The sequence below is a fragment of the Sciurus carolinensis genome, chromosome 8, assembly GCF_902686445.1.
Source record: "Sciurus carolinensis chromosome 8, mSciCar1.2, whole genome shotgun sequence".
NCBI classification, from domain to species: Eukaryota; Metazoa; Chordata; class Mammalia; order Rodentia; family Sciuridae; genus Sciurus; species Sciurus carolinensis.
Window position 1 is genome coordinate 122,107,453 of NC_062220.1, and position 27,686 is coordinate 122,135,138.

The 27,686-nt window shown below is 45.7% G+C and overlaps 2 protein-coding genes across 9 annotated transcripts in view; both read right to left on the reverse strand.

The window, feature by feature from the left end:
- Nucleotides 1-1,230: 1,230 nt before the first annotated feature.
- LOC124990416 (THAP domain-containing protein 7) lies at nt 1,231-9,305 on the reverse strand. 4 transcript variants are annotated; one of them, XM_047560455.1, is made up of 7 exons: nt 9,015-9,305; nt 8,429-8,584; nt 7,781-7,921; nt 6,783-7,596; nt 4,098-4,213; nt 3,717-3,824; nt 1,231-2,701 (listed from the first exon to the last, which is right to left on the reverse strand). In XM_047560455.1, exons 1-4 carry the CDS (start codon nt 9,092-9,094, stop codon nt 7,044-7,046), a joined length of 930 nt encoding a protein of 309 aa, XP_047416411.1. In that variant the 5' UTR covers nt 9,095-9,305; the 3' UTR covers nt 1,231-2,701; nt 3,717-3,824; nt 4,098-4,213; nt 6,783-7,043. The 4 variants fall into 4 exon arrangements, with proteins under 4 accessions (XP_047416411.1, XP_047416409.1, XP_047416412.1 ...); XM_047560453.1 differs by having other exon boundaries at nt 6,783-7,620; XM_047560456.1 differs by lacking the exon at nt 7,781-7,921.
- Nucleotides 9,306-10,172: 867 nt separating this feature from the next.
- Nucleotides 10,173-27,686, reverse strand: part of LOC124990413 (tubulin alpha-3 chain-like) — a 32,501-nt gene continuing 14,987 nt past the window's right edge. For 4 of the 5 annotated variants that reach the window (XM_047560442.1, XM_047560441.1, XM_047560444.1 and 1 more), the window contains 5 exons: nt 27,229-27,324; nt 15,825-16,047; nt 14,796-14,944; nt 13,685-14,365; nt 10,173-10,571 (listed from right to left, as the gene is read on the reverse strand). In XM_047560442.1, coding sequence (XP_047416398.1) covers nt 10,275-10,571; nt 13,685-14,365; nt 14,796-14,944; nt 15,825-16,047; nt 27,229-27,324 — 1,446 coding nt within the window. In that variant the 3' untranslated portion in view covers nt 10,173-10,274. Of the gene's footprint in view, nt 10,572-13,684; nt 14,366-14,795; nt 14,945-15,824; nt 16,048-24,896; nt 25,222-27,228; nt 27,325-27,686 lie in introns of those variants that run through there. The other variant, XM_047560445.1, reaches the window with a different exon arrangement.

The following is a 27,686-nucleotide window of genomic DNA, read 5'->3' on the forward strand; positions in this document are numbered from 1 at the left end:
GCTGAGGAGAAGAGAACCAGCACACTAATTAAGTCTTTCTCTGTGCAAGTCCTATCTACAGGGTCTGTCATATCATCCCATCTTTTTCACTTTAAATTTTTTAAAATTTACTTGAGATGGAGTCTTACTGTGTTGCCAAGCCTGGCCTTGAACTCCTGGGCTCAAGAGATCCTCCTGCCTCAGTCTCCTGAGTAACTGGGACTACAGATGCACACCACTACATCTGGCTCTCATCCCATGTCCACAATGCCTCTGAGAGGCAGGTATTAGCCCCATTTCACATAAAGAAAAGGCTGAGCTCTGGGAAGGGGTTTACTTCAACTACAAGGAGTCATAAGCATACCCCTCAAAACAGGATAAGATCTGGGTTAGTCAGATTAAACTAATGGTAATAGTTAAAAATTAGAAAATAGGCTCATGAGATGATTCTTGGTTCAGAACCTCGTGCAAGATCCCACACTGATGAACGCAGGATTTGGCCCCAGGCATGAACTGATTCCAAAACCTGTGCTATTTCTGTTATATTAGAGGCCTCTGCTAATGATCATGTATTGTATGGAATAAATGTGTAATTTGGCAGGAGAATGTACTTATTATCCTCCCCCCTTATTTTAGAATGATTGGCTACAGTGTTGAAAAGCATTTTCAGAACTGAAGGAATATGGTTAAGTCATGTTAATTTCTGGCTTTAGAGTTGTAGGGACAATCTAGAAAGACTAGAACACAAAATGTGTTTCTGGTATGACTTTGACTCAATAAAAATAATCTAGGTTAGAATAAGCACTGATTGGTGACCAGATTTTTATTTATTTTTTATGCTTAAGATTTTTTTAGTTGTAGATGGACACAATACATTTATTTTATTTTACTCATTTTATATGGTGCTGAGGATCAAACCCTGTGCCTCACATGAGAGGCAAGTGCTCTACCACTGAGCCATGATCCCAGTCCCGGTAACCAGACTTTTAAAACTTCATATTCTGCCAGGTTGGATATGTAGCTTAGTGGTAGAGTACTTGCCTAACATGTGTGAGGCCCTGAGTTCCATCCCCTGCAACACACACACACACACACACACACACACACACACACACACATTGATTTTGTAGTCTTTCCTTAAGGATGAGTTGACATAGAATAGAAAAGATTGACTTTTCTTTCCCAAACAAAAAAAGCGACATGGGGCTTTTTTTGATTTTGTAGTCTTTGTAGTCTTTTGATTTTGTAGTCTTTCCTTAAGGATGAGTTGACATAGAATAGAAAAGATTGACTTTTCTTTCCCAAACAAAAAAAGCGACATGGGGCTAGGGTTGTGGTTCAGTGGCAGAGTGCTTGCCTAAAACATGTGAGGCCCTAGTTTCAATCCTGAGCACCACTTAAAAATAAACAAATAAAATAAAGGCAAGCTGTCCATCTACCAAAAAAACAAAATAGAATGAAAAAGTGGGTCCTAGTTCCCTCACTGACACACAAATGAATTTTCTAGCACTACAGTCCACCAGCATCAGTACTGGCTGAGTTGGGGGAGGGAAGAAGCCTTGCCAAATGCTGAACCTGTAGATATAAACATCCATGCATATTAAGCATGGTGCCCCCAAACTCCACCTCTTCTCTTTCATCCAAGGAAGAACACAGTCAGGAGCCCAAGGTCTGAACAGGCCACAGATGCCAGCCAAGAGTGGTAGCAGAGCTGGAGTGGTGTCATGACCTACATTCAGAACTGGATTGGAACTCACCTGCCACTGGTATATCTGGGTAGGGCATTTTATTTCTGTAATTCCCATTGCTTTCCTCTAAAATGGAGGTGAAAACAGGGCTGTTGGGAGGATCAGAAAATGGCTTAGGAAAAGCTTTTCAGAAGAAACCAGCAGATCTAGTGGAGATGCTGGATTGTCCTGGACAGGCATGAGGAGATGAGCAGCCTCAGTTTACATGGGATTCATGGCCTGGTGGAATTGTGCCCTACCACATTCTGTTGGCACAACAGTCCTTAGGAATTTTCTCCACATTTGCCTGGCTCCCTCCCTTCTCCATCTTCCACCTCTGTTCGCAATTTGTGTGTGTGTGTGTGTGTGTGTGTGTGTGTGTGTGTGTGTGTGATTCTGGGCCCTGCTCAGTAACTTTCTCCCCATCTGCAACCCTGGAGGAAGGAAATTCCTTTTGGACACACAGATTTCATATAGGTCTGAGAAGTGACAAAAGACAAACCAATATACCTGTGTTGACCCTGGGTTCCAGCAAGGGAGAGGAAGAGCAGGGGAGATGCATGCCAAGCTAGGGGTTCTTGGACAACTTTCCAGAGAAGCACCCCAAAAGGAAGAGGAGGAAAGTCAGCAAGATGTTGTGAGGGAGGTGGTACTGGGAGGGATAGGTGGAGAAAAGAGGAGTATGAAACTCAGCATGCGCCAGGCCAGAGGTGGGAGAGTGAATGGCAAAAGGAAGAAGTGGTTACAAAAGTAATCCTCCCAGAGACCCCATCTGGGCTCTGAGCCTGTGTGTACTCCTGCCCATCCAGTGTTCACAGGATGGGGGACGTGGTAGGGCACGTGGTAAAGGAGTGATCTGTGTGGCAGGCACAGGGCAGGTCTGTGCTGGGGCCTCCCTCTTGAGGGTAGCACTCACAACAAGAATCTTCAGTGTCTGGTTGACCCAGAGGCCCAATCCCAGGCTCTGGGCTCCCATGGTAGAGATTCAGTTGTTGCTGAAATAAAAAATGAGTCATAGCTAAGATATAGTATTAGCCTAGGTGTTCATCAACAGGTGAATGGAAAAGGAAAACATGGTATATATACACCATGGAGTATTATTCAGTCATAAAGAAGAACAGCATCTTGTCCTTTGCAGCAAATGGATAAAACTGGAGGACACTGGTTAAGCGAAATAAGCCAGACACAGAAACACAAATATCACATGTTCTCTCTCATGTGTGGAAGGTAAGAAATATTGACCTGAAAATAGGTTAGTGATTACTAGAGTTTGGGAAGAGTATGGAAGGGGAAGGTGGAAAAGAAAGATTGGAATTGATCAGTGTGAGTATGGAACTATCACACAGAACCCCATTGCTTTATACAATTAAGGCATGATAGCACCCCCACCAAAAAGACCATTCATCTTGCAGCCTTCCAAACAGCTGTGCAGGGCTGATTGCCCCAGTGTCTCTTCTGGAGCTCGGATGCATCCACCAGGTTTAGCTTCTCATTCCAACCCTCCATTCATGCCTAAGCTTTCCAAGCAAGTCAAGATGTAAAAGATGAGTATAATGCTGCCTCATGGGTACCTCCGTTTCCAGGGAGATCACCAAGAAAGCAGGTCAGAGTGTCCCTCTCTGTGGTGGAGACCAGCTGTTACTCCCTGGCCCTTTAGCTTAGCCAGTGCCCCCACGTGTTCTGCTCCATGGTACCTACCCATCACCATGACAGCATCTGCTATGGGAAATCACCCATCCTCTCTTCTCCTCCTGCTAAACCCAACTTTAGGCTTCAATTCTGGGCCACTTCTGACTTCTCACACTTCGGCTGTGCCATGAATTTCAGCATCTCTTGTGAGTGCCTCCAACCCTGACTCTTCCCATGGGGAGGAAAGGTATGCTAGACTGAGTGGGATCTCTTGCCTGTAGAATGCAGCCTCTGGGGAGGGGTTCTGTTGCAACAGCCTATGACTTGACTGACCTCTGTCTTTCTTTTCACCAGTGGGTTTGCCCCCACCCCATTCATTACCTGTGGAAGTTGGGATGCTGCCTGGTCTGGAGAACCTCATGCAAAGCTGGCCCCAAGCAGTCATGTGCCGAGCAGAGCCTGGTCTTGCTCCATCCAGAATAGGCTCCACTGTAAGGGAGGGAAGTCCTCTCAGGGCACCATCCTGTGCCATGCCTTCTGAATGTTGTTCACATTTACATTTGGGATCCCTAGCTACCTGCCTTCAGTGTGGGAATTATAAGTCCCAGTATGTAAGTAATGATCTTGAGTGAGATGGATGGAGTTGGATGTCTTGGGATTGTGGCCAAACCCCTTCCTGAATAGACTGCCATAGGATCAGAAATGAACAGCAGTGAAATCACAGTGCCCCTGGTCCCTGCATGACACCCCTGTACTTCTCACCTCATGTTGAGTTCCTCCAACACGTTGTTGGCCTTGAGGGCCTCACCCACTGCAGAGGCTCCAGAATCTCCAAAACCATTAAAAGGGATGTCTAGGACTTTCAGGAAGATGTTTGCCTAGAACATAAAGAATGAAGCTGGGGACCACATCTGATAGTGCAGGAAGCCTGGGGACCACATTCTCAGAACCCAGGAGGCCTGAGGTGCATGATTAGGGACAAAATGAAAAAGGGCAGAGATGAGGAAAAGTGGTGTACTGACCCTCATTAGCTCTGTCTTAGAGAATGATGACTAATGGAGCTGAACATTCCCAAACACAACAAAGGAAGCCAGAACTCTGGACCCTGGTCTCTGGACCCTCAGAGACCACTCAGAAATCAGAACCCAGAGACAGTCATCAGATTCCCATGCATGTGGGAGTTTCTCAATGACAGTGCTCCTAAAACAAAGAGGAGACCTAGGTTCCTAAACACATCAGCTGGATGAAGTCCAAATAAAAGTCTATAAATGTTGAAAGGGGTGGGCATTCTGACAAGAGAGCAATGGGGTATACTATTGAAGCATATCACCCTTTTCAGTTATAACCCTCATTGATTGGAAGGCAGCATTTACAGGAAACTATAGGAGGCAAGGGACATGATCATCTCCTAGGTTGGGAGTATGACTTCCCAGTTGGGCGTAGGGTTTGGGAGGCTTAGCCTTGCCCCTTAGGTGTCATGGATTTCCTGTTGTACAGGCCCCTCTGATATGGTGAAGGGAGTTTGGTAGAATTACTATGGCATAAGGGAGTCCACAACACTCAAGTAGTCTGTGTAAGGAAACCCTCCGCCCCCCAGGAGCTTGTGAATACAGACCAATGACAGGAGGTCTGCTCTGACTCTGGAGATTTATTTTGGAGTGATGAGCCCAGAGGTTAGTTCCCAGCACAGCACAGTCATGCTGGGCTGGGCCTGGCTTCCAGAGGGGTTGCAGATTCCCAGCTCATCTCTGTGTACATCTGGGTAAAGAAGTCAGCAGAGATGTCCTCAAGTATTTATTCTGTCATGGACATGCCTCCAGTAAAGTCAAAGCAGTGCTACCTACATGTGCCATGCTGGCATAGTCTCCAACACTGGCCTGTGGTTCTCAGCCTCTGTGCCCTCCCACAGTGCAGCATAGGCTGTGTGGCAGCCTGATGGCTTGGCTGACCCCCAAACACAAGTTCAGTCTTGCCTCTCTATCCACAACTCCCTGACACCACCTGGTGTCACCCATTCATAAGGTTGAAAGTATAGGAGGCATTTAGACCGGCCCCTCTCTGAGAGCCTAGCAGTGGGGTTTCTCTGTCTCCCGCATATCTCTGTTGGGTCCCAAGGAAGACTCTCCCCTCTTGCCTGGGCAAGAAGTGAAGGAAAGTTCAGGGAATTCTCCTATTACCCAAGATTACAACCTGTATCAATCCATTCTGAGGGAGGAGGCAGAGTTGTGCTTTTGCAGGAACCAGAATACAGGATCTGCATTGTCCTGCCAGGAAGCCAGAACTCACCTTGAGAAACATCTGTTCTCTTTCTGGGCTTAGGGGACATTCCCTTCCTCTGGCTAAGCTCCACCTAGACATGGCCCTGCCACGGGGACCCAGATGGCTACAAGTAGGTGATGGTGGGGGTTGTGGGCGGCAGGTTGACTACTCCTTAGCCAGGTGTAGCAGATCCATAAAACCAGCCAGCCAGGAAGGGGCCTAGTACAAGATGAGCTGAGAGCTGAGGGGCCATAGGCTAGAATTTTTGGGGGGTGGGGAACACGGAAGGGATACACATCAGCAGCCAGAAGACAAGGGGCAGCCTGGGTTGGGCAGCAAGAAAGGCTGGGTGTGAATCAGTATGCCAGTCATCCTCGCAGTTTACATCAGACGTGGTCTTGTCATGTCCCCAGGGTAGCCTCATCCAAACCCCGTCTTGGGCCTTCAAGCTTCATGAACAATAATTTGCAAACCCTGCTCTATGTATACCCACAAATGGCCCCTTGACTATCTCCTCTAAACATGATGTGAATAAACTTATTTAAACACCATGGACTGTAGAAAAAATGAATTTGAGAACTGTGTGCCAGCTCTGGGAATAAAGTCAGGTGTGCTCCTTGTGCTGTATGGCCAACGACTAGCAAGGAGAAGGTCATACTGTCAATGAGAATTAGCCTGTGTACTCTAAGCTATACATAACAGTCAAATTCAGTATGAAGCCTTCTAGGTTTCCATGAGTTGAAAAAACAGAACAATGAAGTCATGATTTGCATGTTTGTCCTCAAGACCTACCCACTTCTTTCTACATTTCAATGATATAAAATTCTTTGATAGGTTTCACTACTAGCTGAACAGAGGAGCCCCAAGAGGTCAGTGATAATCATCATCATCCTATTTTTTTCTGATGTAGATAGATCCAATGGTGGCTGGAACAACTTTCTGAACTCCCAGGTAGTTTGGATGTGTACAGAAGCCTGCTATGCCCCTGAATAAGGACCAAGCCTGGGAAGGGTTTTATGAATGTTCTCAAAGGGACTAGGTTCTTAAGTCAAATCTGTTTCGGGATCCAAGGAAGGGTGCCTAGCATTGCACTACTAATACTGGGACCTATGCTAGTACTATTCTGTCTTTCAGAGAACCTTGTGGGGAAAAGAGCTGCACAGGCAGGGATACCTGCCTACTGTTTACCTGTGTGGCATGGAAGGGTGGTTAGGAACCAGACTTTCAGCTCTCCACATCCAGAGTCTGAACCCAAGTCTGAGCCCTCTGGAGCCTGAAGACACTGGAGGAATAAGCCTGGTACCCAAAGCTGAGTCAGACAGCAGGGTCACCTTCTAGAATCCACTTTATTATGGTATCTAGTGGTCTGGTGGATTCAGTTCAGATCGGGTGATCTCCAAGCAAATTTTGAGGCAGAAATAGAACGAAGTCTTGATGGTGGCCATTACCTCAGGCCATACTGCTGCTTAGCTGCATAGCAAAGTCTTGGACATGCTCTTTTAGAGTCTGACGAGCATCTGCCTGTGCCCGCTTCTCCCGAGCCCGTTCCTGCTGCAGCTTGGTCAATCGCAGTCTCAGCCTCTGCTCCCTCCGCTTGCAAGCCTGCAACTGGCGCTGGGCCTTGTCCAGTGCATCTAGGGCTGCTTCAGCCCTCCGCTTCCAGAGGAGAGCACTGCCTACCTGGTAGCTGTGCTCATTCTGGATGTAGGCTCCAGCAGGCGGGGGCAAGCGCAGCATGTATGCTGAGGGAGAGATAGGCCGAGGTTCAAGAGGGGAGGGTTGCTGTTCTGGCGAGGGTTGGGCACTACAGCCTGCTTCGTCGGCTTGGGCACCTAGAGGGCCCAAAAGGTCTGAGAAGGGGCTGCTAAGGCCAGGCTCCAGCCTCCCAGATGGGGAGGCAGGCAAAGTGGCAGGTGCAGAGGCCTCTTCCACAGGAAAGCAGGTGACATCAGCAGGAGGAGGTGGAGAAAATGGAGTTGTGGGTCCTCGGTTTTCAGGGCAACTGCAGAGGAGAGAGAAAAAGGGACTGACAGACAGACCTCATTTCAAAGAAATGTCCTAACATATGAAACCCGCCAGAGAGTTAGTGCAGTAAGAACCCTATATGCTGGCGAACACCCTAAAGCCCACTCTCTCAGTCTCATGGTGGGACAAAGTGGGGAACATCTAACACCCATAGCACATACCGCTTCCTGCATCTCCGGAGCGGGCTGACGTCAGGGGGCCCAGGTGGGTAACTGTGTCCCTTGGTCTTGGTTGTTCGGCGCAATTTGGAGAAAGACTCAAATATGGTGGGAACCGCCCCTTCCTTCAGCCTGTGATAGCCACTGTGGGGAAAAGCAGCCCCAGTGAGCTGAAGAACAAGTGCCGCCACATGGGCCATCTCCCCCTGGTACCCAACATGGGTTCCCCAGTACTGGGATTGTGGCAGGATGGAAGACACACAACTAACAAGTTTGAGAAAATGCCAAGTTAGGCAGACTCCCCCCAAACTCTTAATATTGCGATGGGCGAAGAAGCTCCACCAACAGGGATGAGTGGACAAGGCAAAAAGAATTATTTTATTTTTGGGCTTTCTGGGAGGCCTGGGTGACGACACTCCCTGAAACAGCTATTTTTCTCTGGTGTCACTGGCAAAATGATCCTGGAAGTAGGCTTTATTGTACACAAAAGGGAAAGAGGAAACACTCTTGGAATCATGTCTGCCTGTCCACCTGGCAAGCTGTCCTCATGGCTGCTGCTCAGCGACTGCCTCTTCAGGACACTGCTGTCCTGCTGTCTACTACTCTGACACCCCACACCCTGCCCCAATGCTGACTGGCAAGGAAGCCCACCTGATTCCCACCAGCTCAAAGCAGTTCTCCTCGAAATGTTTGGAGCAGAAGTAGATGTACTCAGAGGCAGGGTCCCACAGGCCCTGGCCGCTGGGGTCCAGGCGCTGACAGTTGGCCAGCCACAGGCTACGCCTCGGATTGTCCTTCTTGGGAAGTCTGCAGAACCACAAACCTGTGAGAACCAGGCTGCCGGAGCCCCTGGGCTCATGCTGTTCAAGTTCCCCAGGGAGGAAGAGTAGGCCCTGCACATGCCGCCAGGAGACCTCCCTTGACCCTGGCGGAGAAGCATCCCCGCTACCCCTGGCACAGACGAGGAAACTTAAGACCTGGAGAAAGTAGGCAGCGTGCTGAGCGTCAGCTGGCCGATAAGAGAGAGGACCAAGTCGAAGCCTGGTAGGCGACCCGTCTTTCTTTCGGGACCGGACTCAGACGCAAACGGTCCGACCCCTTCACCCTCCCACCCACAGGTTCAAGCCTCACAGGCCTTGAGGAAGGAGGGACGAAGGCGCCGTCGCGGCTCCAAGCGGCGGAAAACAAAACGCATGCGCTAGCCAGCCCTCGCGCACTAACACGCACGCGCGCCGACCTGTGGAAAGAGATGCCGCGGTTGCGCGTCTCGCGCGTATCCCGTGTGCAGCAGCCGGCGGCAGAGCAGTGGCGAGGCATCTGGGGAAGAGGCGGGAGCTAGGTCGCCGGCGGCCGTCCGGCCCCACAGTGGCTTCACGACCCCAGCCGCCACACCCTCCAGGGAAAAGTGGCCCGTAGGGACCCTAGTAGCCCGATCTCGTCCCAAACCCGTCCAGCCCGTTTTCTTTGAGTCCCGTCAGCGGCACTCACGGTCCCGCCATTGCTGCGTCGCGGAACTCTCGCGAGTGGTGCAGCTCAGCGGAAGTCCGTACCATAGAGCGTCGGGAAGGAACGGCGCTCGCGAGCTGGGGCGGGTTGGCGCCGGAAGCTGCGGGCGTGCCCTCTGTCGCGCCTGCGTCATCCTAACTCCCTGGGATACTCGTCGCTCTCTTGGGTCGTTCCTCTGTCCAAGGTTAACCCTTCGTAAAGTGCCGCATTCGTTTGAAGCGGTTCCCGGTGATGGTCGGTATGGCGCGCCAACGGTGCCCCGGGATCTTCGCAACCCCTATCACCCGAAGGAAGAACTAATCCAAGAACGCGCGCGCACACACACACACACACACACACACACACACGGTTCTAGGACTCTTGTGAGAAACAACAACCAACAGAAAGCCCGTGCTCGAAACTTGAATCATCTTGCCAGGGGCGAGGGTTTGAGAGGGTTCACGCGGGCTGTGGCTTCTGAATACACTTTGGGTAGGTCTGGAGGTTCTGTCGTACCTCCCACAGCAGCATGCGAATAGTGGAGGAAGGCTAAGGACGTTTGTGGAAATGGAAGATAGGAAATGCGTTTACACAGCCCTTGGGCACACGGTCTAGGCGGAGTCCACTTCACCCCCAAATGACTAACGGTCCCGAAGATCCAGGAAACAAACCAATGTTTGTGTCTGCCAGTGAAGAATGCCAAGGTCTAAAGAATGCTTTAAGACATTTCTAATTCCCTTGGGCAACCCTTCAGAAGCCTTTCTGGGAGAAATGCAGTAACTAAGCATAGACATGCCTACCAATTTCTTAGAAGAAACAAATGGGTATATTTTCCCCGAGGAATCCCTGGAAAAGGCAGGCATCTAGACAGGGAGTTTGAGTACAGCACACAGGACAAATAATGCCTCAATATACAAATTTTAATAGGTAAATATATCCTGTAAATGTTACAGTGTGTGCGCCCGGGAGAGAGAGAGAGAGAAAGGGAGAGTTGCCACTCACACTCTCCCAATCAGTATTCTTCCCCTTCTTCAGCTTCTGCTTCCACAGAATCCACACCCACCTCTTCATAATCCTTCTCCAGTGCTGCCAGGTCCTCTCGGGCCTCTGAGAATTCCCCTTCCTCCATGCCTTCTCCTACGTACCAGTGCACAAAGGCCCGCTTGGCATACATGAGATCGAACTTATGGTCCAGGCGGGCCCAGGCCTCTGCGATGGCAGTGGTGTTGCTCAGCATGCACACAGCCCGCTGCACCTTGGCCAGGTCTCCTCCGGGCACCACTGTGGGGGGCTGGTAGTTGATGCCCACCTGCCAGAGAACAGGAACACTGAGTGAAACTGACACTGGTCTCACAAATGATAGCTTACTGAAAACTGGAGCAGCGGTCCCAGTTTAAAAAATGCCCTGGGGTTGGGATTGTAGCTCAGTGGTAGAGCACTTATCCTCAGCACCACTTAAAAACAAATAAATAAAGGTTAAACTCTTAGAGAAAAAAAATTAAAAACAACAAAAATGCCCTGTACAAACTGGTAGCATTTTGGACATAAACTGTCAACATTTAATATACTTTGACCCTACAATACTGCTTTTAGATTTCACCCACAGGAGAGCACAAAGTAAGATGTTGGAGGCATTTATGTACAGAGTTGAAACTTATTTCTTAATAGCAAAACTAGGAACCCCCATCATAGGGAACCAGCAAAATTGTATTAACATCTCTAAAGTATAACATGAAAATGAATGAGAACCAGGTTCAGGTATATCAATTTGTTCAAGGTTTGATGTATACTCACTAAAGAAAAGAGTCGGTTGAATTCTATGTAGTTATGTGTATGGGGGAGGGAAACCTATGCAGTTAGCAATAAACTTGGAGCAGAGCTTCAGAGGCTAGGGGAACTCATATTGAAACTAAAGAGCATAAATACCTGGGAGTGTGTTGAGTCGGTGACCCTACACTACCCTGGTGAACAGGTAGTTAGCAGTAGCTAGACACATAGCCAGGTTCCAGAGGAATTAGAAGGGGTAGAGGGAAGGGCACAGGAGCTCAAACCCTGATCAAGGGGTGTCCTCCCACAACTTTAAAGCCCAGCCAACTAGCGCTTCTAAGTGGCAGTGCTCCAGATTCCCCTTCGGTGTGGCCACCTATATGCAGGAATTTGGGTCTACCATCTCCAGGAAAGAAACATGCTTCTGTTGCCCATGTCTGTGACCTCGCTGTCAGCCAGCAGTATTACAAGAGGCATAGCATGCCTTGAAGAGGCGCAGACATCTCTCAAAGGACAACAAAGCTCAGTAGAAGAGAACGAGGATTTCGACTTTTCAGCCTTCCACGTTGTTTTAATATTTTTGTCACCAAATTTTTATAATAAAAAGATCAAATGGTTTTAAGCAGGGAAGAGACTCCTTGAAAATAGTGTATCCCTCAGGAAATATTTCAAAAGAATGGGTGCAGGTCACACTGTGACTGACAAAAAGGAACTTAGAGGGCTGGGGTTGTAGCTCAGCTGTAGAGCACTTGCCTAGCATGGGTGAGGCACTGGGTGCAATTCCCAGCACCACATATAAATATGAAAAATAAAGGTCCATTAACAACTAAAAAGGTTTTTTTTTTTTTTTTTTTTTTTTTTTTTAAAGGAACTTAGAGCAAGGAAGAGGCCCGTGTGGTCTTCTGGAGGGGGACAACAGAAGCTGTGACATACACTTTCCCACAGAGCTGCCTCCCTGCTGGTGCACTGAACCATCAGGACTGGAAACCTGGGCAAGCATCTTGCACATCCCCTCCCAACTGAGGCTGCTTTATATGTCCTCAACTCCCAAATGTCTCACTTACTGAAAAATGTTTTCTCTGCTCAAACCAAAGGCTTAACAATTAGAAACAGAATGGACAGTTTCAGCTCCTACCTGTAACCTATAATTAGGGTCTGCCAACCTCTATGTAAGATTTGATGACTACTTCAAGGTCAGTAAAGTCTGTAGCAGATTTTACCTGCTTCCATGAGTTACTTTAAACATGTCAAATTAAAAATACCCTCTTACCGATAATCTGTGTGCAGGTGACTTTGTGAACCGGGGATGAGAGGTTTCAAAAAGTTTCCTGTAACAGGCAAGCCATGGCCATCATTCCACATCAGAAGAAGAAGATTAACACAGATTCCTGTGATGTTTTCAATCTGGAATGACTCTGGAACTTTACCTCCCCCAACACCTCAGGAATGCATCAGGGCTTACAAATGTAGGGCCCAGCTGGGCTTGGTGGTGACATGCCTGTAATCCCAGCAACTTGGGAGGTTGAGGCAGGAGGACTGAGTTCAGAGTTAGCCTCAGCAATTCACCGAGTATCTAAGCAACTTAGCCAGACCCTGTCTCAAAATACGATATAAAAAGTGTTGGGGTTGTGGCTAAGTGGTTAAAAGCCCCTGGGTTCAATCACCGGTTTAAAAGAATTAAAAAAAAAAAAAGTGGGCCCAGAGCTTTGTCTCAGTGGAAGACTACTGTGGATAAGGACTGATATCCACAAACCAGAGGGCAAAGAGTTGAGGAACACAGGAATGGGGAAGCATTTAGTCTGGTAATCCAACAGGTGTTACAGCCTGATAGTCTGTGATCTGGCTTCCACATACAGGGTGCTTTCTCCATAGTAGACATTTCCTTAGGACATTAAAGGCGGGGTGGGGTTGTGGCTCAGTGGTGGAGTGCTCGCCTAGCATGCGTGAGGCCCTGGGTTTGATCCTCAGCATCACATAAAAATAAAATAAAGGTATTGTGTTTGCCTATGTATGTGTGTGCATATATATATTTTAAAAACATGGCTAAGGGGCCATGAAAATTTCAGTGTGATTTTGTGTGTGAGGCAAAGATCCCGCGCTAGTTTGGAGAGGCAAGAGCAACCTACCCCACATTTAAACCCTGAGATACACATTTAACAATCCATTTACAAAAACATAAGTAATGCCTAAAATTCAGTGACAATAAGTGAGCAACACCAAGTAAAGTAAAAAACAAAACAAAACAAAACAAAACCCTACCATTTGACCACCCCAAATGGAATCATAGGCCTTGAAAAATCTCTAAAGCCAGCAGTGAGGTGAGGGTCTGCAGTCAGACCATCTCTAATTCTCTTTCCCACCACTTTTGGGTCCCTGAGGCTTTGGACACTTAAAGGGGTCTCAGTCTCAGTCTTCTAAACTATTGAGAAACTGGTAACACCAATCCCACCATCAACTTTAAAGGGTGGTTTAAAGAAAGGAGTGCACAGAATGTATTTGACAAAGTGTGAGGCTGATAGCAAATTAAGGACTAAACTTGCTCTCCCTGCAGCCTCATTAACGTGAAAAGAGGCAACCTCCCTTAAGGAGGGTCAGCACAAGTCTGCACCTGCTGCTCCGTGAGTAGCCCGATGACTAGACAGCACCCAGTCGTACCTTAAAGCCAGTGGGGCACCAATCCACAAACTGGATGGTGCGCTTGGTCTTGATGGTGGCGATGGCCGCATTGACGTCTTTGGGGACCACGTCCCCCCTGTACAACATGCAGCAGGCCATGTACTTGCCGTGGCGAGGGTCACACTTCACCATCTGGTTGGCCGGCTCAAAGCAGGCATTGGTGATCTCAGCCACCGAGAGCTGCTCGTGGTAGGCTTTCTCGGCCGAGATGACCGGGGCATAGGTGGCCAGGGGGAAGTGGATGCGGGGGTATGGCACCAGGTTGGTCTGGAATTCCGTCAGGTCCACGTTCAGGGCCCCGTCGAACCGCAGGGAGGCCGTGATGGAGGACACGATCTGCCCGATCAGACGATTGAGGTTGGTGTACGTGGGACGCTCGATGTCCAGGTTGCGCCGACAGATGTCATAGATGGCTTCGTTGTCCACCATGAAGGCACAGTCAGAGTGTTCGAGGGTCGTGTGGGTCGTCAGGATGGAGTTGTAGGGCTCTACCACGGCCGTGGACACCTGCGGGGCTGGGTAGATGGCAAATTCCAGCTTGGACTTCTTGCCATAGTCCACTGACAGCCGCTCCATGAGCAGGGAAGCAAACCCAGAGCCGGTGCCGCCCCCGAAGCTGTGGAAGATGAGGAAGCCCTGCAGTCCCGTGCACAGATCCGCCTGCAACAAACCATACAATGTACGTTTCACTAAACAGCCCAAGACTTAACAGAAACAAGTAAAAATAGTCCATAAACACTGCAAAACAAAGAAAGAAGAGAGAGAAAAAAAGAAAGGATACAATGTGAGCCAATGGCTGCAGAAGACAGGCCACCAACCTACAGCAGGCTAGGCTCACTTCTCTGTGCTCTCTACAAGTTCACGTGGACTCAGATAAAGTCCCTAAGCAGCAGGCATTAACTCAGAGGCCGAAGCAGACAAGAGAGATCTGTAAAGGCATCACAGCAGACACCATGCAATAAGACTTTGCAAACTGGGTCCGGTGCCCGAATCTGACTTAAGACCTGCCCAAATGACCTCCCCTTCACAATCCGAGACCTACCCTCCGACCTGGGAACTTCTTCAAGAAGCTTCTTGGCGCTCTTCTTACCAGTTTGCGGATCCGGTCCAGGACCAGGTCCACGATCTCCTTGCCAATGGTGTAATGGCCTCTGGCATAATTATTGGCTGCATCTTCCTTCCCGGTGATCAGCTGCTCTGGGTGGAAGAGCTGCCTGTAGGTCCCCGTGCGCACTTCATCTACCAAAAAAACCCGTGTTCTGAGTGACAGTCTCTCAGGCCTACTGTACTCACTAAAAATCGACATGGCCAGGGAAGGGCTGAATCTACAAAGCACATGCTGGAAAATCTCTGTGTGATACACAAACCACAAATGCCATTTATGGCTCTAGCAAGGGAGAGTCAATGGTTGTACAAATGCCAGCAGGGCCAGTTCCCACCGAAGGCAAAATGCTCTCACGTACCCACGTGGGGGATTCTGCAGGTACATCTTTCTTTCCTACCCCTAGCTACATCAAGGGACTGATTAAAACCCTGGCAGTCACCAGGTCAGCATGACTTCAGCGGGATGGTGCCATCAGGACACTGTATGTGGCCCAGGACACACAGGTTGGAAAACGGGTATTCTTTTATGTCCCAGGGGGGGCCAATGAAAGGTGCTCTCTTTTCCACCTCCTATTGGAAACCACCTCAGACTTCCAATCTAGAGGAACCTGATGAGTGTTCTACACTTACATTTCCACATCTACACGCAGGTCAGGACTGTAGTAAGCCAGCATATCAGAGTGTGTGCCATGAAGGAGGGAACCAAGGCTGTGAATCCTGCACTGGGTGTGCATGGGAGCCACCTGACCAGGACAACCAGCCAGGAGGGACTCTCTCCACAGCCCAGCTTACTGCTGGCTAAGCAGCTTTTCTCTGTAGGGCAGGTTTCCTGATGTAGGTGCCTGAGTCCCACAGCCAAGAACCTTCGGTCCCACACCAGTTAGTTTCTCACACCCAGCAATGTTGGGAGCATATGCTTGAACATCCCTCCTTTCTGCAGAGGATGTCCACGTGGGGCTTTGCCAAGGCTCTCCCACCCTCCCAGGAAGGCCTCCCTGCGGGCCTGAGCACCTACCAACCACAGTGGGTTCCAGGTCCACAAACACTGCTCTGGGCACGTGCTTGCCAGCCCCGGTTTCGCTGAAGAACGTGTTGAACGAGTCATCCCCGCCACCGATGGTTTTGTCACTTGGCATCTGACCATCGGGCTGAATTCCATGTTCAAGGCAGTACAGCTCCCAGCAGGCATTGCCGATCTGGACACCCGCCTGCCCCACGTGGATGGAGATACACTCGCGCTGGGAACCAGAACATAAACATGAAACCAAAGAAACCACATAGGATGCAAAACATTAAAATTTAGTATTTGAACAGTACCTCAGTGACTGGCACTTTCATAAACTTCACTTTCTACCCCTTTATCCCTGTACCACCTGAATTGCTCTACACCACTCTAGGGGTTAAGTGGCAGAGTCAGCCACAGAACCTAAAGCCTTTATGCAAAACCAGATTCTTTTTAAAGCCTGCAAACTGGGTTGGGGATATAGTTCAGTTGGTAGAGTGCTTGCCTAGCAAGCACAAGACCCTGGGTTCAATCCATAGCACTGCCAAAAAAAAATCCAGCAAACCAAGTAATGCCAAAATTGAACTTCTCATTGTAGCCTATTACAGTATTTTTGAGGAATATATAGCAGTTCGACTGTGCACTGGGCAATGTATAATGTAATGAAGAGTTAAGCAAGGCAAAGATTGACTAGGTTCCACATTACCATGGCCTAAGCCCAGGTAGTTACTGTGTGTCTTCCATCTGCCTACACAAATTGACCCTCTGTCAATCACCACCCCACCTACTACTCTGGTTCATGGGTAGGTAGCATTACCTGTCTGATACTTTAGAAGACAGAGGTTAAGACTCTGTGTGTGTGGGGACGGGGTACTGGGAACTAAACCCTGTGATGCTCTCTCACTGAACTACAACCCCACACTTTTCATTTTTTGTTTTAGACAGGCTCTCAATAAGTTGCCCTGACTGGACTCAAACTTGCCTCCCTCCTGCTTCAGCCTCCTCAGTGACTGGAATAATAGGTATGTGCCACTGTGCTTGGATACTGACACATCTTCACCTCTTGCCCTATGGCTTCTGGTTGGTTTGTCCAGTAGCAAGTAGTGGCAGGAACCTCAGATTACAGCAAGTGTGGTCAGGATGCTCCCTCCCTGCCAGATACAATGGACTGCCTGAGTCCCTTTATCTAGGCCACAACTTATTTTCAATAGTCAATACTCTTCAAAAAGGTACCTTCTCACTTTAGTAATCATTCCCTCCCCTCTCCTTCAAGTCTAGGAGTGAAATGGTTCCCAGATATCACAAGTGCTCTTATACTACAGTCGTTTGATGGTTTCTTTACCATCAAAAAAATAAAAAGCCTCACCATAACTATATCAACTGTACCCTTTTAGAATCTTCTCAAAAAACAAAAACACCTATTGTGTTTATTTATTTATTTAAATTTATTTTTATTGTGAACAAATGGGATACATGTTGTTTCTGTTTATACATGGAGTAACAGCATATCATTTGCATAATCATACATTTACATAGGGTAATGAAGTTTGATTCGGTCTGTTATTTTTTCCTTCCCCCCACCCCCTCACCCTTCTTTTTCCTCTGTACAGTCCCTCCTTCCTCCATTCTTGCCCCCCTCCCACCCCACATTATGAAAAACACCTATTTTAAATGAAGCACCTATTTCCTGAGGGGAGGCTACCTGCACACTCACTAGCTACTTGTTCAACTGTAAACAAGTCACCCTTATAAATACATAGAGGAGATCAAATAAAATTGAGGAACTATATCCACTCTATATGCTATTTCCTATTATTGGAGCACCAAGTCTCAGAGTTGGCGGGGGGTACAAAAAATCAACATGGTACAACAATCCCCCATCATCCTTGAAGGGAGCATTCAGTTCCAGGAAGAACTTCTCTAATGCCAAGTGCTAAAGGATATTTTGTAGGAGGCCACATGTCTGAACTGGGCATCTGCAGTGGGCTAAACAGACCAACCCAATTCAGGGTTCAATCTCAGTAATGAATCCTTGGCTGGTTGCAGAAGTCCCTGGAGTCAGATGACCAATTCGCCTGTAAACAAGTAAGTGGTTAAACTGCAACCACTTGGCTGTTGGATTGACTAGGCTATTGTCAATTAAGTTGGTGTCTGTGTTTCACTTCAGTTTTTCAATGCATGCTCTCAGATCATGTTGTCAGAGATCTCAGAACCTGCTCTGGTTTTGGGAACTGTACAGGTGATGTTTCCTTAGCTCAAATAAACTCTACATAATTTAACCGCATCAAGAAATTTCCCTTTTTAAATATATTTTTTAGTTGTTAATGGATCTTTTATTTATTTATATGTGGTACTGAAAATCGAACCCAGGGCCTCACACATGCCAGGCAAGCGCTCTACCACTGAGCCACAACTCCAGCCCCCAGGAAATTTCCCTTGAACATAAGGATCTTGCTCTTCTGAGGAAACTCCTTAGCACTCTTGGAAAAATCCTTTCAAAGCCACCCAACGATACAGTATTTGCCCTTGCTGAAATCCAGACACTCTGCATTTCACAGGATGACTTCACTGGCACTCTGCTCACCCTGTACCAGCAAGATCGGATTTGGCAAATCTCCCAGTTACTTTTGTTTTTCTTGTTTTTCTTTTCTTTTCCTTCCTTCCTTCCTTTTTTCTTCCCTCCCCTCCCCTCCCCTCCCCTCTCCTCTCCTCTCCTGTCCTTTTTCTGGTTATGCAGGGATGAACCCTAGTGCTTCCCACATGCTAGGCAGGTCCTCTACCACTGAGCTATAGTCCCAGCCCTCTTAATTTCCTCATTTACAAAATGAAAACAGCCACTCAGTGGTCTGAGAGGTCACTTCCATCTTCCATTAACCAATGAAACTAATCCAAGCAGTCAGGAAAATCCACCCTTGCTTTCAAGAGAAATCCATGTAAATTCATCACTGCCACCCTCGCACTCACCTTTAAACTTTACATTTCTTTGGTCAGCTCTGCCTCCTCTGAAAATAATTTATTTGAGTGTTGGGAATGTAGCTCAGTGGTACAGTGCTTGCCTAGCATATATGAGGTCCTGGGTTTAAACCCAGGCACTGCAGGAAAATATTATTTGAAATTTCATCTAAGGCTTTCAAACCCCAGACCAATCTTCTGACTTTATACTCTTGGGAGTTGACCTTGTTTCCTACTTATGCAAGTGTATCCCTTCCTGCCACCAATTCTGCAAACCGCCTTTCCTTTGACTTACAATAAAAGCTGTGCCTCCTCCAATCAATACTTTTTTGTTTCTACTGATCTCCTTTCCCAAAACAGTCCCCAGTGGAATTCCCCAGTCTCTAGTGGGTGCACAAAGGTGGGTAAAACTGCTGACACCTTAGCAGTTGTCAGGGCAGTGGCCCTACCCGGAACACTTTGAGAATAAAAAGGAAAAAATCAGTTTCAGTGAAGAGTGTGCATGAGGAAGCGATTTTAAAACTACTAATTCTATTACATTTCTGTTCTTAAGTAGCATAATGAACTATTATATAAAACCATGTCCTCGTTATATAGTTTCCTTGAGAAAAGGCACTTGAGTGAATCGCAAGCTGAAGTGCCACTTTTTAAATAGTATTCCGTTGTTGTGTGTGTGTGTGTGTGTGTGTTAAATTTGAGGAGGGGGCTGGCTATGTTGCTCAGGTTGGTCTCAAACCTCTGGGGTCAAGTGTTTCTCCTGCCTCAGCTTCCAGATTAGACCGGACTATTGACACCCAACCTATGACACTACTTTCACTTGAAAACAAAATAATAATAACTGACAAACGTTGGTTACTTGCTTTTTTATTTTATCATGCATTCCTTTTATGCAAATATATATATATTTTGTGTGTGTGTGGTATGTGTATATATATATATATTTTTTGTGTGTGTGTGGTGTGTATGTGTGTATATATATATATACATATATATATATATATATATATTGTGTGTGTGTGTGTGTGTGTGTGTATGTATGTATTTGTGTGTGGTGCTGGGGATTGAACCCAGAGCCTTGTGCAAGTGAGGCAAGCACTCTACCAACTGAGCTATATCCCCAGCCCCAAATATATATTTCAAAAGATTCTCTTTTTAAATTTCTAATATGACAACCATCTGTACCTATTAGTCACACAGAAGGTCTCTGAATTCCTCAATAATTTTTAGTATTGTAGCAAAGATCCTAGATCAGAAAGCTGTGGAACTGCCCTTCTGTCTGTAGTTCCCCAGCAGTATGTTTGTTCTTTTAGAGATCACCTTCCCATCTCTGTTGTGAAAAATTAAGCCACGGACATCTTCTAAAACAAAAACCCTCCATCAAACAACCCAGCTGCTATCCTGCCTCTTTACATCGCCAACTCTGGGGAGCTGATGGTACTTGTAAGTGGGCTTTCATGCTCTGGAAACTCTGTATATGCCTCCATGAGGGTTACATCCCTGCACTCGTGGCATGAAAACAGAGCACTGGCCAATGTGTTCATGTGTCCTCCATATATCTCCTGATTCCGACTCCTGTTCCTGCCCAGACCCAAACACTCGGTGTTGGGACAGATCCCTCTGCCTGGCCACTGGCTTTGTATGCCCTCCCACCTGGTCTCAGCACCCTCCACAGGTCCCCGACCTCACCATGGTGAGCTCCGCAGATGCTGCCGGAATACTCTAGCTGACTTCAACTGTCGCAGTGTGCCCAACCACCCCAGCAGTGCGCGAGCTGTGATTATTAAACCGCCTCTGCCAACTTAGTCATTGGTTCAGAACTCCTAAGGGCGGGCCTGGGCCCCAGATCCCGTTTCTGATTGGCCATTACTCGACTCTAACTATTGGCACTTTCCTATTGGATGGGGCTTTGGCGGGAATGCTGCAGAATCACTGACGGCTGCCGTGGGTCTGTGGCTTTCTGGATCATCTTCAGATCCTGAGGTTGGGACAGCCTGGGCTTTTCCACATTGGAATACAGGACATCATTGTGCAAGTAAAACCCTGGCTTGTGAATCTTAAATGAGGAGAGGATTACCTAGTGCTTCAGACCTTTTCTTGCTTCTGGCCACCCTGCTCTTTATTCAGGATTTGCAAACTGGGCCTATGCCTAGAGGCGTCCGCTGCCATTACCCACAATCACCACACTCCCCTCGTGCTCTCTTTTGCCCCTTCCTGGTGCAGAAAGTCCATTCCCATTGAGCACCTGTGAACCATAATGGGCCAGAATTTAGACATCCCCCTCAATTATGAATTTGTTTATTCATTTTTTTTTTATTGTAGTGGTGAGGATTGAATCTAGTGTATGCTAGGTAAACCCTTAACCACTGAGTTACATCCACAGCCCTTATTTTTTCTGGTCTAGTTCTTGAGATTGTCTTGCCTCATTTTTGGAGTAGCTGGGAGTAGCTAGAATTGCAGAATTGAGCCACCACCCCAACTGAACACTTCTTTCCTGACAAGTGGGTTTCTGGGGATGGAGGTGGGTACACTCTGAACCTGGAAGAGCTGGGTTGGGACCCATTCCTCATTTTGGAGGACTTTGGAACCATCATCAGATTCTTCCCTTAAAGATTATCTCAACTTCCTTTAGAAGTATTAACTTTAGGAAAAAGCATGTGAGGAGGAATCCAGGTGTACTCCCAGCTTATTAACAGAATAGAAACTACTGCTCTGGCATCTCCTTAGAAAGTAGTGGAACCAGACTTTCCCTCTTTATAGGAGATTCTGATACCAATGGGACAGACCAAACTGAATGAGTTCAGACTTCTCTGAATGTATAGGGAGCCTCTGAACTGTGGGCTCAGTTGTGTCCTTAGAAAGATCATTTTGGTATCTCCTAGCTACTATAATAGACTAGGTGACTAAAACAAAATAAATTTCTTTTCTCACATTTATGAAAACTAGAAAGTCCGGAGGCTTCCTTCCTGTCTTTTAGAGAGCCACCCTCTATGTCCTCACATCATATTGGATAGCTGCCTTCTTACCATGTCCTTATATTATAACGAACAGCCACCTTGTCATTTTATCTATAAGGAGAAGCATACAAATTCTGTGAACTCTTGATACTAACTCTATTGTATCATGTCCTCACCCTGAAACCTTGTTTAACCTTAATTCTCTCCTTATAAGACTCGTCTCCATATACAGTCACGTAGGAGGATAGATCTTCAACATACGGGGGGGACAAAATTCAATTCACTCTACAGCACCCACCTTTCTCAAAGATGCAATGCTATTATGCACGTAACTTAATTGTGGTCTATATCACTTTGTGTTTTTAAATAATATTTATTATTCTGGTTATTAAATTAACACATTCAGAGTATACAGTGTGTAAATGACCAAAAACTATAAAGAAAATAAAAACCATCCATAAACCCGCAATCTAGAGATACACAATACTCATATTTCTGTGGGTCTGTTTTTATCTTTTTTCCTGTGTATATTCATTCATACATTTTTGCATAAGATTGAAATCAAACAATATTTTTCTAAGTGTTTTCTTGAGATATAATTGACATACTGTGCAATTCCCTCATTTAAACTGTATAATTTGATTTAAAAAAATTTTTTAGTTGTAGATGGACACAATATATTTATTTTTAAATTTTTTATTTGTAGTTGTTAGATGGACTGCATACCTTTGCTTTTTTTTTTTTAATTAATGTGGTGCTAAGGATCGAACCCAATGCCACACACATGCTAGGTAAGCACTCTACCACTGAACTACAACCCCAGTCCATAGTGCCATTATTTAATTTATTTATTTTTATGTGGTGCTGAGGATCGATCTCAGTACCTCACATGTGTTAAACAAATGCTCTACCACTGAATGCTGCCACAACCCATATCCATGTTGTTGTCTCTTTTTGAGATGAGATCTCACTATGTTGACCAGACTGGTCTCAAACTTCTGGGCTCAAGTGATCCTCCTTTATCAGCTTCCCTGAGACCACTGGACTAGACTTGATTCCACAACATTGTTGAGTTGCATAACATTATCACGATCAGATTTAGAATTTTTTTATCATTCCCAAAAGAAACCCATATGCAGTAACTTTCTTTTTTTTTTTTTTTTTTTTTTTTTGGGTGCTGGGGATCGAACTCAGGGCCTTATGCTTACAAGGCAAGCACTCTACCAACTGAGCTATCTCCCCAGCCCCAGTAACTTTCAATTCCTAATTTCCCCATCTTCCTAATCCTAGGCAACCTATAATCTACTTTGTTTCTCTGAAGATTTGCTTATTTTAGACATTTTATACAAACAGCCCAGTGTACTAGTGCATGCCTGTAATCCTAGTGACTTGGGAGGCTGAGGCAGGAGGATTGCCAATTCAAAGTCAGCATCAGCAACTTAATGAGACCCTTGGTAACTTAGGGAGACCCTGTCTCAAATAAAAAATACAAGGATTGGGGATATAGCTGAGTGGAAAAGTACTTCTGGTTCAATCCTCTGTACAAAACAAACAAACAAAAAAAAACAGAATCACATGTATATTCTACACAATATATGTGACTATCTTCTCTAATTAAGCGTGTTTTCAAGTTCCATCCATGTAGCACATATCAATATTTTTCCTTTTTAAAAAGCAGCTTTATTGAGATAATATTCACATACTATAAAATTCTCTCAAAGTACTGTATACAATTCAGTTGCTTTTAGTTTATTCTCAAGTTGTATACCCATCACCAAAATCAATTTAAGAAAATTTTTGTCATACAAATTTCATTTTTTTTAGTACTAGGGATTGAACCCAGAGTATCATACATACTATGTAAGCATTTTACCACTGAACTACATACCCAGAACTTTTTGTGTATGGGTGTGTGTTGTGCTGAGGATTTAACCCAGGGTCTCACACATACTAGGCAATTGCTCTGCCACTGAGGTACATCCCCAGCTTTAAAAAAAAAAAAAGATTTTGAGGGTTGGGGTTTTGGCTTACTGGTAGAGCACTTGCCTAGCATATATAAGGCACTGGGTTTGATTCTCAGCACCAGGAGGTGCTGAGGTGCATATATAAACAAACAAATAAACAAATAAATATATAAAATGAACAGCAATTGACAACTAAAATATATATATATATATTAAAAAATTATTTTGGGCTGAGGATGTGGCTCAGCAGTAGAGCACTTGACTAGCATGTGCAAGGCACTGGGTTCGACCCACAGCCCCCACATAAAAATAAATAAAGAGATTGTGTCCAACTACAACTAAAATATAAATATAAAAAATTATGAATCAAACAACATTACCCTATGTAAATTTATTATTACACAAATCGTATGCCTTGACTCCATGTACAAATAGAGAAACAACATGTATCCCATTTGTTTACAATAAAAAAATACATTAAAAAAATTATTTTGAGACAGGGTTTTGCTACCTTGCACAGGCTGGCCTCCAACTTGCAGTCGTCCTGTCCCAGTCTCCCAAAGTAGCTAGGATTACAGGTGAGAGCCACAGTTCCATGCATAATTCCTTCTTATTACTGAATAACATTCCATTGTGTGGATATGCCATATTGTATGTACATTTCCACCTTATTATGATTAAAGTTGCAATGAACAATGTCTGAAAAAGGTTTTGCATGATATGCTTCCCTTTCGCTTGAGTATATAGCTAGAGATGGAATTAATGGTAATTCTGTGATTAAACTCTTAAGGAAAACCAAAAACCATAGGAGATTTTGATCCTGATGTTTTCATTTAAGATTCATCGTGTGTATTTTCATGAATTCTTTGATGTTCTTTGAGATGGGACTTTTAACGTTTGCAGAGCTCCAAATCTTAGTGGGCATTTAACTTACTTCCAGTTTTCATTACTATAAACAGCATTTCAGTGAACATTTTCAGGCAACAATTTTTTGTGCATCTGTGGTTAGTTCTGTAGAGCAGATTATGCAAACATTTGGATCAAAAAGGACAGACAATTTGATGACTCTCAGTGCATAATAACAAATTGCCTTCCCAAAAGGCTGTGACAGGTTGCATTTTTGCAAGTACAGTTTGGGAGTGAGATATGAACACCTCCTTATATATTGTCTCCCAGGGTCACCAAAATAGGAACATAGGGAGAATAAACAGGGACAGCTTTCACCGTGTCCACATCAGTGTGTTACATGAATGAACATGGCAGATGAAGGCCCAGATTATAGGTCCATGGAGCAGAGAGGAAGGTACAAGTGTCAAGAGTCGAATAGTCCACAGTGCAGAAACTGAAGTGGCTTATTGGAGATGAGGAAGCCACACTCCAAAGTTATTTAGGAGCAGATGCTGGTGGGGATGGTCTGAAGACTGGTAGCAACTCTTTCTTATAGTCCACTCTGCAAGTGCCAGTCTTTATATAAAGGCCTGGAAGAATCACCTTCACTGAGCTAGCAAGGTCATCAAACTCTCTGTTCACCTGCATATCCTAAGGAAAAACCCATGACAAGACAGTGCATTCTTACTTTCTGAGAACTTGGTTGTGTCTACTTGCATCAAGGTCTCCAAGAAGTTCCTCTGGGCAGTTTCGCTCCCTGGATGACAATCTCACACTCCCCAAAGTATGAAAAGAGAAAAGGGAAGGGACTCAAGGGGAGCTTTTAGGGGCATGCTCTATTTCTCGATGTAGGGGGAGAGTTGCATGGGTGTTTGCTGCCTAAGATCCACCCTTAATCTTTGTGAACTCTTTAGCATGGGGAAAGGGCTGAGGAGAAGAGAACCAGCACACTAATTAAGCCTTTCTCTGTGCAAGTCCTATCTACAGGGTCTGTCATATCATCCCGTCTTTTTCACTTTAAATTTTTTAAAATTTACTTGAGATGGAGTCTTACTGTGTTGCCAAGCCTGGCCTTGAACTCCTGGGCTCAAGAGATCCTCTTGCCTCAGTCTCCTGAGTAACTGGGATTACAGATGCACACCACTACATCTGGCTCTCATCCCATGTCCACAATGCCTCTGAGAGGCAGGTATTAGCCCCATTTCACATAAAGAAAAGGCTGAGCTCTGGGAAGGGGTTTACTTCAACTACAAGGAGTCATAAGCATACCCCTCAAAACAGGATAAGATCTGGGTTAGTCAGATTAAACTAATGGTAATAGTTAAAAATTAGAAAATAGGCTCATGAGATGATTCTTGGTTCAGAACCTCGTGCAAGATCCCACACTGATGAACGCAGGATTTGGCCCCAGGCATGAACTGATTCCAAAACCTGTGCTATTTCTGTTATATTAGAGGCCTCTGCTAATGACCATGTATTGTATGGAATAAATGTGTAATTTGGCAGGAGAATGTACTTATTATCCTCCCCCCTTATTTTAGAATGATTGGCTACAGTGTTGAAAAGCATTTTCAGAACTGAAGGAATATGGTTAAGTCATGTTAATTTCTGGCTTTAGAGTTGTAGGGACAATCTAGAAAGACTAGAACACAAAATGTGTTTCTGGTATGACTTTGACTCAATAAAAATAATCTAGGTTAGAATAAGCACTGATTGGTGACCAGATTTTTATTTATTTTTATGCTTAAGATTTTTTTAGTTGTAGATGGACACAATACATTTATTTTATTTTACTCATTTTATATGGTGCTGAGGATCAAACCCTGTGCCTCACATGAGAGGCAAGTGCTCTACCACTGAGCCATGATCCCAGTCCCGGTAACCAGACTTTTAAAACTTCATATTCTGCCAGGCTGGATATGTAGCTTAGTGGTAGAGTACTTGCCTAACATGTGTGAGGCCCTGAGTTCCATCCCCTGCAACACACACACACACACACACACACACACACCACACATTGATTTTGTAGTCTTTCCTTAAGGATGAGTTGACATAGAATAGAAAAGATTGACTTTTCTTTCCCAAACCAAAAAAGCGACATGGGGCTAGGGTTGTGGTTCAGTGGCAGAGTGCTTGCCTAAAACATGTGAGGCCCTAGTTTCAATCCTGAGCACCACTTAAAAATAAACAAATAAAATAAAGGCAAGCTGTCCATCTACCAAAAAAACAAAATAGAATGAAAAAGTGGGTCCTAGTTCCCTCACTGACACACAAATGAATTTTCTAGCACTACAGTCCACCGGCATCAGTACTGGCTGAGTTGGGGGAGGGAAGAAGCCTTGCCAAATGCTGAACCTGTAGATATAAACATCCATGCATATTAAGCATGGTGCCCCCAAACTCCACCTCTTCTCTTTCATCCAAGGAAGAACACAGTCAGGAGCCCAAGGTCTGAACAGGCTACAGATGCCAGCCAAGAGTGATAGCAGAGCTGGAGTGGTGTCATGACTTACATTCAGACCTGGATTGGAACTCACCTGCCACTGGTGTATCTGGGTAGGGCATTTTATTTCTGTAATTCCCATTGCTTTCCTCTAAAATGGAGGTGAAAACAGGGCTGTTGGGAGGATCAGAAAATGGCTTAGGAAAAGCTCTTACAGAGAAATCAAGCAGATTTAGTGCAGATGCTGGATTGTCCCGGACAGACTTGAGGAGATGAGAGCAGCCTTCAGTTTGCATGGGATTCCTGGATACCTATGAAAGACACCAAAGAACTAAGAGAAGCTGAGTCCAGGGAGGCTGAGAGGGACTTGCAAGGGAATGGGTGAAACTTTTCTCTGATAGCGTGGTAGGAAGGCCCGACTGTCTCAACTCGACTGGTGTCTCTGTGTGCCATATTGCCCTGGGTAAGGATACTGGTCTGGGCAAGAGAGGAATGGAGTGAATGCTGATCAGGCACCTATTCAGTGTTTGGCTCTGTGCTGGGAGCTAAAGAAACAGACACAAAACACATTGGACTTTTAAATAGCTCAGTTGCTCAGGGAAGGTGAGGCAAAAGAAATATAAAATTCAGTTAGAAAAATTCAAGCAAAGGTGCATGCCAATCCCACCTGGGA

Excerpts from the sequence above, each read along its gene's own strand:
- LOC124990416 (XM_047560454.1), bottom strand. The coding sequence starts at position 9,094 with ATGCCTCGCCACTGCTCTGCCGCCGGCTGCTGCACACGGGATACGCGC. Across the intron at positions 8,585-9,014 it reads CGCGGCATCTCTTTCCACAG|ACTTCCCAAGAAGGACAATC; the intron begins GTCGGCGCGCGT and ends GTGGTTCTGCAG. Across the intron at positions 7,621-7,780 it reads CTCCGGAGATGCAGGAAGCG|TCCCTTTTTCTCTCTCCTCT; the intron begins GTATGTGCTATG and ends TCTGTCTGTCAG.